Source organism: Manis pentadactyla, chromosome 7, assembly GCF_030020395.1.
Source record: "Manis pentadactyla isolate mManPen7 chromosome 7, mManPen7.hap1, whole genome shotgun sequence".
In the NCBI taxonomy this organism is placed as follows: domain Eukaryota; kingdom Metazoa; phylum Chordata; class Mammalia; order Pholidota; family Manidae; genus Manis; species Manis pentadactyla.
Genome location: NC_080025.1, coordinates 81,577,640 through 81,593,693, shown reverse-complemented (window position 1 = coordinate 81,593,693; position 16,054 = coordinate 81,577,640). Strand labels below are relative to the sequence as shown.

Genomic DNA, 16,054 nt, shown 5'->3' with positions numbered 1-16,054 from the left:
TAAGGTGTGTTTCTTATAGACAGCATATAGCTGAATGTTACTTTTTGATCAAGTCTGACAATTGCTGCCTTTTGAATAGAACATTCAGTTCATTCACATTTTATGTACTTATTTATACAGATTTACTTCTGCCATCTTGCCATTCACTTTCTACTTGTGTCACATCTTTTTTTATTCTATTCCTCCTTTACTGTTTTCTTTTGTGATAAGTATTTTTAGTGTACCACGTTAATCCTTCTATGATTTTTTTTTACTCTTTGTTTTTCAGTTATTTTCTCAGCATCTGTTCTAGGGATTAAAATATGCATCTTAGTTTATCAGTCTACTTCAAAATAATACTTAATTCTAGTAAAGTAAAACTTATACTCCAATATACAGTTCTTTTTTTGCCCTTTTTGTTATTACTACCATATATATTTCGTGTACATATGTTATAAACCCAATGTAACAGTTACAATATTGTTTTATATGATCTTATGTGTTTTAAATACATGTACAAATAAGAAAAATATATCTATAGACTCTTTTATATTTGCCCACATATTTATCATACCAAATAGTCCCCAATTCTTCCTATGGATCTGAATTAACATCTGGAGTCATATCCTTCCAGCCTGAAGGACTTCTTTTACCATTTCTTGTAAGACAGTTTAGTAGCAGGAAATTCTCTAAATCTTTGTTTATCTGGGAATACTTTGTTTCACCTTTATTTTGGAAGATTTGTTTTCCTGGATATGGAACACTAACAGTTTTTTTTCTTTCAGCACTTTGAATATGGCATGTTTTATGGTCTCTGTTGTTTCTGATGAAGTCACCCATTCAAGGTATTATTGGTACCCTATGTGTACTGAATCATTTTCTTCTTCCAGTTTTCAAGATTACCTCTTTTCCTTTGGCTTTCAAGAGTCAAACTGATACATCTATGAGTGGTTCCCTTTGTGTTTTCCTACTTGGGGTTTGCTGAACTTCTGGAGCCTACAGATTGCTTTTCATCTTGAAAGTTTTCTGCCATTATTTCTTTAAATATTTTAAAACTCCTTTCTCTCCTCCCATGGGTTTCCCATTTTGTGTATGTGCTTAATATTTCTCCATGGGCACCTGAGGCTCTCTGACTTCTCTTCAGACTTTTTCTCCCTGTTTTTCAGGATGTATAAATTCTATTGACCTATATTCAAATTCACTTATTCTTCTGCCATCTCAAATCTGCTACTGAACCCATCTAGTGAATTTTTAATTTTAGTTACTATACTTTCTAACTCCAGGGTTTTTGCTTGTGTCTTTTTATAATAACTATCTCTATGGAAATTCTTTACTCATTGAGTCATTGTCGTCCTACTTCCCTTTAATGCTTTAAACATGGTTTCCTTTAGTTCTCTGAACATACTTATAATAGCTGCTTTGATGTTTTGTCTGCTAAATCCAACATATGGAGATACTTAGTTTCTATCGACAGCTTTTTTCCTTGAGTACAGTTCGTACTTTGTTTCTTTGCATATCTCTAAATTTTTTGTTGAATGTTAGACATTTTAGGTAATACACTGTACCAACTCTACATTCTGATTTTTTCCTGAGGGCTGTTTGCTGCCTTATCTGCTTGTTTCTTAGTTAACTTAATCGACCAAAAGTCTGTTTCTCCTGCAATGTATGGCCACTAATGTCTCCATTCCATTATATTTTTTCCTAATTTTTTTTTCTAAGGCTGGCTTTTTAAGACCTTTAAGCTGGTCTCTAGTGTTCATCTTATTGTTGAGCCAAAAACAGAGACTTTATTAAACATCTCAATCCAGTAAGGCTTCTGCCCCCAGAATAAGATTTGCATGTAGAATGAGCAGTACATTCAAAGTTTGGGTCTTTTACAAGTCAGCCCCAGATTTTATTATCACCAGGCCTTCTTGAATCTCCTCTCCACATATTCTTAGGCTCCAGTGATGAATGATATGTGGGTGGCTTAGGCCCATTTCACATTCTGCTGAGCATGTCCATAGCCTCCAGTCAAGCTGGGATATGTGAAATTATCTAGCTCACATAACTGTCTTACCTCTAGAACTCTTGTAATATTCTGCTATTCCATAAATCTGTTACTTGTCAAAATTAGACCACAGCCTCAGACTAGCAGAGCCACTGGCTCTCCCTGCTTATTTGTAAGTAAGGTCACTATTTAAAAATATCTACAACACTCTTTATCAAGTGCTCTCTCCAGCAAGGCCAGCCAAGCTTCTGGTCTTTAAGGCTTGCCCCATCATGGTTGAAATGCCACACCAACAAAGCTAGGGAGGAGGACGAAGGGAAGAGGAGTAGTCTTAGATAAGAACACCACAAACTTATGTCATTCTTACCCTGAGTTCAGTGCTTTACATGAATAAAGTTTCTCTGTTTGTTTGGTTGATTTCCAGAGCACTGAATTAGTTGTTTTGACAGTTTTGTCCAGCTTTATGGTTGCTTTGTGGGAAGAGCAATCAACTCTCTCAGTCATGTCAGCCATTTATTGTTTAAACAGTGTTGCTATAGTCTGAAGTTCTACTATAACAAATCTTGGCTATAACTTGGAGATTGTGTTTATCTCTGAGATAAAATTGCAAGTTAACTTTTCTGTTATTCGTATTGTATGCATACATATGCACTATATTTAGATCAGATATATTAGACTCAGATTCCTTTTTTGCTGCTGCTAGGAAAAACTGATTTTGTGCATATGAATTTGTGTGTAAGGTAGACAGGAGATGAGGATTTCTCTATATCAATAATATAAAGAAGCTACTAAAAATGTAATACAGTCACAGGCAAAATCATGCTACAGACTATCAATTCAGTCCAGACACCACAGTATATGAGAGATCGTAATAACCCATAGTATATGAAATAATAGTAAGAGGTGTAAAGACTATGGCATATGAAAAATATTTGAAAGAAATGTCACTGTTTATCCTGGGGGAAAAATGACATTACTAGCCTTTCAAATACTTAAAATAGACTTACTCAATATTGATACAGAGCACAGAGTCAAAATTAAGGGGCATAATTTTGAGTTCAATATACAACATATAACTGTTTAACAACTTAGGCTAAAACAGACTGGCTGCATCCTCTTGCAAAGTGATGAGCTTCTCTCACCGACAATGATCATCACAGACTTAGATGACCATCTTTTTTAAGGAGTGTTTATATAGGAGATGGACTAGATAACTTTCTAAGTAAGTTTCTATAATTTTATAATAACTGTAAGAATGTAAATGGATAAAAGATAACTTATCAGGAAAAATAATCCAAAATATTCATAAAGGTTGTAATCATTTAGGTTATTCGTAACAAATAAGGGAACAGGTCATTAAAAACTACTTCTAAAAGACATGAATTCTACTGTACTATTGAGTCTAAAGGGAAATAAAATGTTGGATATCATAAAAAAGCCATTAGGACCAGAAAACACTATCCAACCACTGTGGAAAGCTGTGATCCATGGTTTTGGTTGCTATAACTCAAAAATTGGAAAGCTGAAGTGGAAACAAAAGATAACTAAAATACACAAGATACAGAGATTGCTACAAAAAAATCAGACTTCATTCCGGAAAGGGAAAAGTTGAGTGGGTGCATATCAAGTGTTTATAAAGGACCTAAAGGGCACAGATAAGGTAAATTCAGACTTGTTCAGCAAAATGTGCAAGGGAGTCCTTAAACTCTGTAAGAGGTAATGTTAGTACAAATAAAGGAAGTACCATTACAGTCAGGATATAGTAAGATAATTTACTAGGACCTAAATAGGTTATACAGGCATACCTCGTTTTATTGCACTTCCAATTCATTGAGCTTTGCAGATACTGCATTTTTTACAAACTGAAGGTTTGTGGCAACCCTGCATGAACAAGTCTATCAGCATCATTTTTCCAACAGCATTTGCTTGCTTCGTGTCTGTGTCACATTCTGATAATTCTGGTAATATTTCAAACTTTTTCATTATTATTGTATTTGTTGTGCTGCTCTGTGATCAGTGATTATAACTTGCTGAAAGCTCAGATGATGGCTAACATTTTTTAGCAGTAAAATCTTTTAAATTAAGGCACTCCTAGTTTTTTTAGGCATAATGTTGTTACACACTTAATAGACTATAGTGTAAACACAACTTCTATGTGCACTGGGAAACCAAAAAATTCATCTGACTTGCTTTATTGCAGTACTCTTGGCAGTGGTCTGGAACTGAACCCGCAGCTCCTCCAAGGTATGCCTGTAGACTTAAAATAGAAATAACTTACCTCTTTAAGTTGATCAGCACTCCCCCATGATGCAGACCGCTGATGTGATCTCTTTTCAGCTCCCTCTTCTGCCCAACAGCTAGGTGTCTTTAAAAAAAGCAAAATACAAAATTAGGAATTTTGTCTCTGCTCCTTAATCTAAGAGCAACTCAAACAGATTTCAAAATCTTAGCACATAACAGTCAAGGGGGCTATACTAAACACTAAAATCCTTTAAATGCTAAGATTTTCATGACCCTGTTAAATGTTGAAAACATTCTGCCATATTCTGAATTAGACATTATCAATCTAACTTGTCTCTGGAGTAATGTTACTCAAAACATTTGATTTTTCACATCAACACTAATAACTTAAAAGTTAGCAAACTCAAAGAGAACTATGATATACATATTGATGTTTTTAAAGATAATAGCCAAAATAAATATGAAATGAAATGGTATTTCTACTAAATAGACTTAAGATCAACAGAACTAGCTCAGCATCAGTGGGACTATGGATGACTTACATGTCAAATATCTAGCTAGCTAGAGGGCTGACTGTACTACTTTTCCTGTACTCAGGAAAGATAGTATCTTTTTGAAAAACATCAAGCATCTTTACACAGGAATACCAAGTTATTGTAGACATGAAAAAGATTAAGCTAAATAAAACTATAATCTGAAGGAATATATATTTAAATAAATGAGCTAAATGTCAGAAAACGTAATTGTTTTTACCTCAAATTTCATTTTCAGTGATTTAACCAGTAATAGACACTATAGCCAAATATGATGCAACACACTAAATTCCAAATGGCAAGACTTTTTAGTAATTGTATTAAAAATCAACCAATATTAAAATATCATCCTTAACATATGAGAAGACCCAGTGTAATACAAATTAGGGAAAGTAAAAGCCACAATCTAAAGACAAACAAAGGATAATGATTATCACAGTAAATAAAGCTTGAAAAATTATCTTTGTTACATATTGAAAAAATCATCTCTGATGTTGAGGTTGTCCCTGTGTCTACATCTTTTTATGTAGAAGCCATCAGTTCTACTTTGTACAAGTGAAAATGCTTGTGGAAAACTTTTAAAATAATTACCACCTCTTAAATGATAATCCAAAATTAAATCCATAACAATTGAATGATGGTTGAATAAAAATACAAATAAATTGCTTAAATAGTTCAAATATCAACTGAAGCTGTTTAGTCCTAATTGAGAGAGTGAAATATTATATTCTATTGGCAAGGGCAAGGATAACAGGAATCAATATGTTAAAATAAGCTGCTTAAAAAGAACTATTGTTACTAAAATTTTCTAAATTCAGTCTTAGACAAACTACTCTGAAAACAAGTAGCCCCCACTAAGTAGTCATATCTTTAATAATCCATTTATTTTAAAATTGTTCAATTATGACAGTTTTAGTCAAACTTTTATTTTGACACTTTATGTGCCTTAATATTTTTACCTTTTCCCTAAGTGCAAGCATTAATCTTGGCAAAAATAAAATGACAAAGGTTCACAATATTTAAAATTTAAAAGTGTATTCATAGAAAATGAGTAAGATTTCTGGCATTTCCATAATTATTCAAAAATTACATTTAAAACACTATTTTCACTGTACAGCTTTAACTTTTTCGAGGACATTTACATAAACTGTACCTCTAACTTAGAGATAAATCAATAGTCAAAAAACCTTTGCAAAGACTGCCTTAATATTGCCAAGCATGTCATTGGCAAATAGCTTTAAATTTGAGGTCTTTTATCTCAGAGTGTCTTCTTTCTCCACATTACCATTCTCTGCTTAAAACTGAATGTGAAAACCTATTCAATTATTTCAGAATGTAGTATTAGTCATACAAAAGGGATAAAGACTAACTATAGAAGAATATTTATGTTCCTGAAATCTAGCTAGTAAAATATGTAGTTTTTTAAAAGTGCAAAACCACTGGAATAATACTCAATCATGTGACTATAGAGTTACATGCATTTAAACTATTTGAGTATATTCATCATAGTCTCAACTTTTCAAAAAAATATTCCCCAAAAAGTAGTTATATTTTAGTCACATCAATTTAAAATAAACATTATGAAAAATGCCCTAGTCTATAAATATATTCTACAGACTGCACTGTCCCATACAACAGCTATTTAGCCACATGCAATAATTTATCTTTAAATTAATGAAAAGGAAATAAACTAAAAATAAAGCTCCTTAGTTGCACTAGCACTAATAACTAGTGCTCAATAACTAATAAAATGCTCAATAACCTTATGTGGTTAGTGGCAGCTGGACAGCACACTGTCCTATACAGGACAGCACAGCTATGGAGGACTTCTATTACTGCAGAAGGTTGTACTGAGGACACTGTTCTTTCTCTACATTTAATCATGATTTTTAACAACTTATTTTAGTCAAAGCAAAACCAAAAGATGACTACTTGGTTTATCAAATCAACTTAAAGCTCATGCTTGAGAAGTCACAGAAGATGAATTAATTTGTATCCAATTAGTTAAATCTGAGTATTTGAGAAATGTTTTACCATTTAAATTAGGGAAACTTCATTAACAAAAGTTCTTCCCTTTCATATCAGCAAGCAATTCCTTAGCTTGTTATTCCACCCATTAATCTAAAGTAGAATTTTATGAACTGTGCTACTTCTAACATTGTTTCTGGATGTTAGTAAGCATATATGACAAAAGGGTTCCATTGACAAGTGAATTTGGGAAATATTGTATATTTTACCTTCCTCTACTGAATGTACAATGCACTTAGCATTGTGTACACATGTACACACATACACTCTTTAAAAATTCTGCTTTATTTTCTTTCTCTTACTTATATTACCCCAGAACACTTACTTTAGAAGTACACCTATTAACACCCTCCAGATAGCTTGGAAAGAAATATAATCTTCAATAATTTGTATTACATATAATGACTTGCTCTACAGCTACCTTACTTGAGAGGATTCTTCCTATGTAACTGCCTCCACTTAGACCTAGCAGGGAAGAGCACTTGAGCAGCACAGGACCAAAGCCTATCTCAAAGACTGTTGACAAAAAAAGTAGTTGGCCCCCAAAATCCCTTCTATGTGAAAAAGATACCTATAAGTGGACGAGGCCTTTTTTATTTTCACCTCTCAGACTCATCTAAAGCCTAGCCCATGAAACTTTCTCTCCAGCCTCCAGGTCCACCTCCTACCTCTAATTTCCTGTGTGAACACCACTTCTCGGTATAATACACGGAAGAGAGTCTACTGCCTAGGACTGCACACTTGTTTTTAAGACTATTTGTTAAGAGCAGTTTTAGGTTCATAGTAAAACCGAGTGGAAGTTACTTCCCATATACCGCCTATCCTCACACATGCACAGCCATCCCCCACCAACGTGGTGCATTTGTTATAACTGATGAACCTACAGTGACACATCATTATCACTCAAAGTCCATAGTTTACATTAGGATTCACTCTTGGTGGTATATATTTTATGGGTTTGGACAAACATATAATGACATGCATACATCATTATGATATCATACAAGCTGTTTTCACTGCACTAAAAATCCTCTGTAATCTGTCTACTCGTTCCTCCATGTCCCCCAACCATTCCTCCCTGTCCCCCAGCCCCTGGCAACCACTGATCTTCTTACTTTTACCACAATTCTGTGACTTTTACAGAATGTCATATAGTTGGAATCATTCAGTAGGCTGCCTTTTTAGAGTTGCTTCTTTCACATTGTAATATGCATTTAAGGTTCCTCTGTCTTTTCTTGGTTTAATACATCATTTCTTTTCAGTGTTGAATAATATACTGTTTTCTGGGTATACCACACTTTATTCATCCATTCTTCTATTGAAGAACATCTTTGTTGCTTCCAAGTTTTTACAATTATGAATAAAGTTGCTATAAACATCTGTGTGTAGGTTTTTGTACAGACTTAATGTTTTCAGCTCCTTTGGGTAAATACCAAGGAGCATGAAAGTTGGATCATAGGGTAAAGGTATGTTTAGTTTTATAAGAAACTGGTGCCAAACTGTCTTCCAAAGTGGCTTTACCATTTCACATTCCCAGGAGCAATAAATGAGGGTTCCTGTTGCTGCACATCCTGGCCAACATTTGGTGCTGCTAGTATTCTGGACCTGGACCATTCTAATAGGTGCATAGTGGTATCTCATTGTTGTTTTAATTTGCATTTCCGTGATGACATATGATACGGGACATCTTTTCATATGGTTACATGCCATCTTCCTAGTGAGTTATCTCTTAAGGTCTTTGGCCCATTTTTCAATCAGATTGTTTGCTTTCTTCCTGTTGAGCTTTAAGAGTTCTCCATATATTCTGGATGACAGTCCTTTATCTGATGTGAACACAGGGTATTTTTTTTAATGTCTTTATTCACAAACTACCAAAGACAAATACACTTTCCTGCTTTATCAATTTCCAAATAGATAAAATGAATTTCTAGCAAGGAAATACTCTTTGTCAATATGCAAAAGTCCAAAGTCACTTCCAACAAACTCCACAAAAACAAAAAAAACCTAATTACTTCACAAAATTCCTTTATCTTATATTAAATCTTACATAACTTTAAAATTTATATTTGGTTCACTCTTTGCCTTGAAATTTACTATGGTCTATAATCTATTATGAAAATATGTTGTAGACTGCTAATTATTTCACAGTACTTAAATAGATGAGCCTTAAAGAAGTGACAAGCCTGGTAAGAAATGAAATAGAATTACCTGAAAATCAATGATATTTAATAATTACTATTATAGATCGATTTTAAGTTATAAAAAGTTTTAAAGTAGATAACAAATCCATTTATAAATATATTCTTTTTAGATTTGGTTTTCATTCAACTAATAGAAAATTAAAAATTTTTTAAAGCTTTCAGCCTAAAAATCATTTTGAAGTCTATCTCAAGCATAAAAAGGAGCACAAAAAGATGATGCTTCTAATATTATTATCCTTTGCTTTTCTGAAAACAGTATAGACATATAAATAGTTTTATAATCAGATATAAATAGCCACTTCACTTGCTAACAAAGAGCACAGAAAAGGAGAGTTCAGTTGAAAAGCTTTAGGAATACAGTGACAGTAGCAGTTTATACACTCAAAATTTTTATCATGCTCCAACTATATACCTCATGCTCGTTATGTTAGTCTAGTTTCAAAGTGTAGTCCTTGAATGAGGAGCAGCAGCCTCATCTGGGAACATGTTAGAAATGTAAATTCTCAGGCTCACTCCCAGATTACTAAATCTGGAATTCTTAAAGTCCAGCAATCTGGGTTTTAACAAGCTCTCCAGATGATTCTGATGCAAGCTAAAGTTTGAAAACCACTGTTAGACTAAGGAAATAAAAATGAATATGAAATAGATTCTGCATTTAAGGTGCTATGCTGACCAAAAGCCCACTCATTTTTCTGGGTTAGGCTAATATCCATTAACAAGTGTAATATCAATTTGCATATGATTACATCTTTGGAAATTAACATTAGCTAATGTGAATATTGTTTGGAGCCATGTAGAAAGTTATATTGACAGGGAGAAAATTTTCTTTACCGAGGAGCATTACACAGTAGTCCTTGGCAAGAACTACCATGCCTGAGAATTTAAGTAACATATATAAGATAAATATCTATTTAGGCCTCAGTGTTTTCAACACACAATTGAATGAAAGTCTGTGAAGTAACGATGTGACTTTCCAGATTATTAACCAGGCAATCTATTCAGAAGAGTTAGGAAGCTGTATTTCTGTTTCCAGATCTTAAAATGAGGGGGAGGGTGGGTGATGGTGGTAAATCTCTGGATTGCAACTTTTGAAAACAGGAAATACCACAGAAATCAACCATGGCATCTGTGCTAGACATGATAAAATGAAATAATTTGCCTTACTCTTGTAAGAAATGCTAACTTGAGAAAAAGCAATCATAAACATGTCAACAACCTTAAGAGTATTAATAGTAAATCTATTTCCAAGAATTAACCTGAGATGTACACCAAGGAAGCACTGGGAATAAATTAAACGTCTATCAACAGGGAGATGAAAAATCGTGGCACATTCTTATAACAATACAAAAGCCATAGCACATGACTATAATCACACTTTAGTAAATATAGAAATGATTAGTATTTAGTAATACAAGAGAAAAAGACTAGAAAGGATGTTTGAAAATACAAATAGTAGTGGGAATTCTAGATGATTCTATAGTAAATCCATGTTGTTTTCAGCTGAATGAAAAAAAATTTTTTAAAAGGCTTATAATTATGTTTAGGAATATTTAATGGCATGGGAAAATGCTATGACTTCTTAAAAAGGTTGCAAAACACTATAGTAGCATTTGAATTCTATTTTTAGAACATTTTTAATTGCTTATTTATTTTTTTAAATGTAAATTATCAAAATATAAAAGGATATATATCAAAATGTTAAGAATATCTATGGGTATTAGGAATATAAACAATTTATTCTGTGATTTTTATTTTTCCTAATTTTCTACAGTGACTGCTGTTTTTAAAATTTGAAACAGTATTTTAAAAATGTAATTGATAGCTATGCTATATAGAATTGGTAAGTGCAGATGTGCATGTACTCTGAGAAAATCCAATACAGAATTTTAAAAATCCTAACTTCAGATATAAACCTCAAACCTATTGGACTGATTACATGTAAGTTAGGATGGTAGTACACATCACATAAAGTATTTTTTGATAGACAGGACTTCCTTTGACTAGGGGGTTTGGGTTCTCTTATAACTACAAGTGTTTGTAGGTAAATTATCAAATGCTGGTTATGAGAATGGAGTTGGAGACTTCAGAAAAACTGAGACATTTAAGTGTTTAAAGTAACTGAAAACTGAAGGTCACTGAAATGTTAAACACCCACAAATATTAGAGGGAGATTATTGATAAGAATACTTACAGGAAGTTGTAATTCAGCTTGGATATGCCTTTCATGATATACTTTAATTACATGAAGGTAAAAATATCCATGAACATGCTTTCCTGAAAAAGTTAAATACAGAGCTACAATATGACCCAGAAATTCCTAGAGAAATGAAAACATATGTCTACATAAAAACCTGTACACAAATGCTCACAGCAGTTCATCAATTCATGAATATATAAAGGAATTTTAGTATATCCATACCCTGGAGTATTATTTGGCAATAAAAAGGAATACAGTACTGAACCATGCTACAACATGGATGAACCTAAAAATACTAAGTGAAAGAAGCCAAATACAAGAGGCCACATATTGTATGAGTCCATTTATATGAAAAGTTCAAAATATTCAAATCTATAGAGGCAGAAAGTTGATCAATGTGTGCCTACAGCTGAGGGAGAGGATGAGAGAAGCACTGAGTGAGAGGTGGTGGTTACAGTGATTTCTTTTTGGAGTGATGAAAACATTCTAAAATTGATTATGGCAATGGTTGCACAACTCTGAGACTATATTAAATTGTAATATAGATTATATACTTTAAGAAGAGGTGAACATTATGGTATATATATATAAATCATATCTCAATAAAACTGTTTACTAAAAAATATTTGAGTGAAAGAGGCAATTATAAATACTCTTATTTTTCAATGAAAAAAAAACGATGTATTGCTGAACCTGTAAATCCCAAGCATTAATTGTATTTTCTCAAAAATAATTGGTATTTTCTGCCATGCTTTTCTTGTCGAGTTTCAAATCACACAGAGGCACTAGTCAAGCAGTACAACAGAAAAAGCTAGGAGGCACTGTACATTTATAATCTATCTGGTCAGATTTCTAAAGTCATGTGAGAACATTTAGCAAAGGAACTAAAGGAACTAATGCAACATAAAATAAAGTATACATCAGAAATATTATTCCCTCTCTTACAGAAAAAGAGTTATGAAACAGACTCTTGACAAATACCCAGTTTCTGCTTTAACTAAGAGGAGACAGTTATATGCAGAACTTAAAGTATAAGCAATATTTCAATTTATTATTTGATATTTACACTTAGTAATATCTACTCCAACAAATCTATTTCTGCTATTGAGGATAGATTTAAAATCAAATATTAAGATCTAATTTTCAGTCTTCAGAGAGTATTAATGTGTTCATTTGTTGGTGATACAATTTTTAGAATTACAATTTGCTTTGGTTTCTGAGTTTCAAGAAGTAAAAAAATGAGAGTAATTTAATTTTTTTAAGTAATATTTTCAAACATTTTAAATGATACACATTTTAACAATCACATGGGAGTATAACTGCCCTGAATTATCCAAGAGACGGAATTACTTTTTTTGTCCCTCAATAGCTTTTAAAGGTTTTTAAATCTCTCATATCTGAATAGCAAATCACCAACATAGATGACAACTAGGTATCTGCCAAAAATATTTCCTCACCATTCACAGGTCATTAAAACTAATAGTGCTCCACTGATGGCATGAATATCATCAATGGGACATACACATAGTAAGGAAGGGAAGAGTCTCCATAACATTTAAGTTCACCTCCCATATCTGAACCTGTGTACCTTAAGTATCATTTCTTATTTGTAAGACTCAACAGTAGACAGCAGTAAGATACTTCACACTAAATGAATCCTGAGCTACCAGGAATTGTTTGAGTTTCAGAGCCCTGTTATACCCTGGAATTATTTGTATCATTTCTATGACATTTTCTACCAATCCAGACTTACTTAATGTTCATAACTGCATTAGTAATAATAACTTTTTCTACCAATTTTTATATTTAAACCTGCTGACAGTAAAATGTTATAGATTCTAATACAAAGGCAGCTAAATTCACCAGCATATTAACATCTACTATGTCGTAGATACTGTGCTAGAAGCTTAATGTGGATTATTTTATGTAATTGTTCTTGTAATACGAAATTGTGTCATCATCCAAAATCTATGAGAATTCTAATAGCACAGCAAATTGTTTTCACCTGGTTTATACTATTTCCTATCAATGTGATATATCCTATTCTTAACACAATTTTATACTAGTTATTAATAACTTAAAAGGCATACTGCTTTATTATACTATACCCTTAACTATGATGTAATTCTTAAGTTCTTAAAGCTTAATGTCTCTAATGAATGTCTAAATAAATGCTAACTGTTTATTACTAGCACAGGATTTTTAACAGAAAAATGGTGGGTTTTAAGATGTGAAAGGTTGAGAACCAATATACCAGAGAACAAAGGTCAACAGGGTTGTTCAAGAGGATTGTTACAAATAAATACAACCTATTTCACAATATTACCTAGAGCTAGCTTACGAGTAAAGGTATGGGGAAGAGATGAAGAAAAATAGGTTAATTTTGTTACATGTTAAACATTTCTGGTAATGGGAGGAAAAAGTAATATGGGTAACCGGAGTATTGAGAAGGCTCTTTGCTATATACCTTTTACTTCTGACCAAAAGAGTAAATACTTTTTAAAAGTTAGTAAGTAAAAGTTTGAGTTTCTGGTAATTTTACAGATATTATTTGAAATTACACAAAATATTAAGTATTTTTATCTATGGGTTTAAAATTTTCATTAATATACTGAGTATATTCTTGGGGGCAACCAAAAATATTACTCTATAAACCAGGAACTGTTTGACTCAGGAATATACCATCCTCTCTCTCTTAATTAGCTAATGGTTGAAAGAAAAAAATAAAGGTGATCTTGTACAGATTCGTATACATTTAGTCAACATCCAGTTAGGGGCCAGCTCTGTAGAAACAACAGCTTAGGTCCCTAGAACATAATCTAAGAGGCCAAATCTTTAGACTTGCTTCCATTTCAAGAAAAATCTCCCACCCTCCAAAATGTTCCAGCAACGGCTGCTTCTGAAAGATACTTTAACAGCAAGCGTTTCAACAAGGGCACAGGAAACCCAAATAGCGGTATCAAGTATGACTTTTGGTCAGGAAATGAGTTCCTGATCAGAGCGGTAAAACTGAAAGTTTGCTTTTATATCTATTACTATTTGAGGTATATCATCTCTACTCCTTTGATTAAAGTCCTCCCAACCAAGCTCCTTTCACAAAGAAAGGAAAAGGATAGAGTATTTTAAATATAATTTCAATAGCAAAGAAGTTACATATTCTAGTTCTGAGTACTTGATTTTATTGATTTGGCTAAAGCCAAATGTTAAGTACTTATTCCAGATATGTTTCTTATAGCTAAATAAAAATAAATAGATTTCCAGGGAAAGATGCTGGCATAGAAGTAGGATCATTAAGAAACTAAGAACAATTAATTAAAATGCTATTGTATTCACTTTTGACATGTTTATATTTTCGTGCTTTAATTTTTGAAAATTAAATAAAAATAGAAAGGAAAACATCATATAGAGAAAGGGAAGTAGAGTTTGCAGCACTTCATTTAAGATCTAACCATCCCATCTCCCCACTCAAAGAATACAAGAGGTAAATAACAAAAGCCCTGAAATCTTTCTCTGATACTAACTTTGGAGGGAGGACAAATGAGGGGAGTAGATAGGCAATCAAAATCAAAGGAATTGCATAGACTACAACCTACTCTCACCTCAAATGCCCATCAGACCTTGTTAAAAAAAATGCCAGGTGCACAATGTCATTTTTCCCTAACAGAGAGAAATACGGCAAATAAAAGGCTCAAAGCTAATAATTGCCAGCAATAAGCAAGATTTACCAGAACAGAAAGACAAAAGACAAAAATAAACTAAGAAACAAAAAGCATGGCAAAGAGGGGGAATAAAGGACAAAGAAATGTCCATTTGAGGTTCTCCTTTTCAGCTGCGAATTAACAGGGCCATGGCCAATATCCAAACATTCACCTATTTTTCCCTGTCTCTGCTGGTAAATGTAGATAATAATAGCAATTACTTATTGACATTTAATGTGTCAGTCACTAGTCAGCATTTCAAATGCATTTACTGGATTTAATCCTTACAATAATCCTGGAGATATAACATCCCACTAACAAATGAGAAAACGGAGGCACACAGGTAAAGTAATTTGCCCAAAATTACAAAACTAGAAAATGCTAGAGCCAAGATTCAAAAGCAAGCTTGTCTGATTCCAGAAACAGAGCTCTTGAACAATGAAAAAGAGTTTATAATATTAATTTATATAATGAAAAAGTTAAATTTTGGGGAAAATTATTAATCAAGACAGGGAGTATTCTATAATAACAAACAATATCAACCATGGGGGAGATAACAATAGATTTAAATCTTTTAACTTCTATGCTATTAATCAAGATATATAAAGCAATGACCATTGGAAAATGACATCAATAGAAATGTTAACAACTGCTAGCTCATGACAGAACAGACATAAATAAAAGTGGCTATATGGAAACTGAGTAATACAATTAATAAAGTTGAATTAATATATAATGAATTTTATATCTAAAAGTAAAGACTGTATCTCATTTTCAAATACAGAGTATTAAGAGGAAAACTCATCGGGTATTAGGCCACAAAAAAATACCAATGCTGTTTCCAAAGACCTATAATTCTATACTTGAACATTAGTACAATAAACTAAAAATTAAATTTTTATTAGGAAGAGATTTAACCATTTAGAAATTAAAAACAAAAAGCTCTCATATGCTATAAACAGGATATCAAAACTGAATTGCATATTTTCAAACATAAAGCTGAGTTCAGAGGATAAATCTTGGCAAAAAACACATATTACTACACAAGAAATATGACAAATACAGAAATTAGGCACTCATCTCTAGAATCTAGAATGAGAGTAATATACACTCCAGGAAGGCAGAAGAAAGGCAATGAGAGAGCAAAGTCAGAGGACAATAAACTAAAAAAAAGAAAAACAGGAAAA

The 16,054-nt window shown here is 32.6% G+C and overlaps 1 protein-coding gene across 1 annotated transcript in view; it reads right to left on the bottom strand.

Moving 5' to 3' along the window:
* GLCCI1 (glucocorticoid induced 1) overlaps nt 1–16,054 on the bottom strand; it is a 109,454-nt gene that overhangs the window by 42,016 nt on the left and 51,384 nt on the right. The window contains exon 3 of the mRNA XM_036894518.2: nt 4,248–4,334. Coding sequence (XP_036750413.1) covers nt 4,248–4,334 — 87 coding nt within the window. The remainder of the gene's footprint in view (nt 1–4,247; nt 4,335–16,054) is intronic.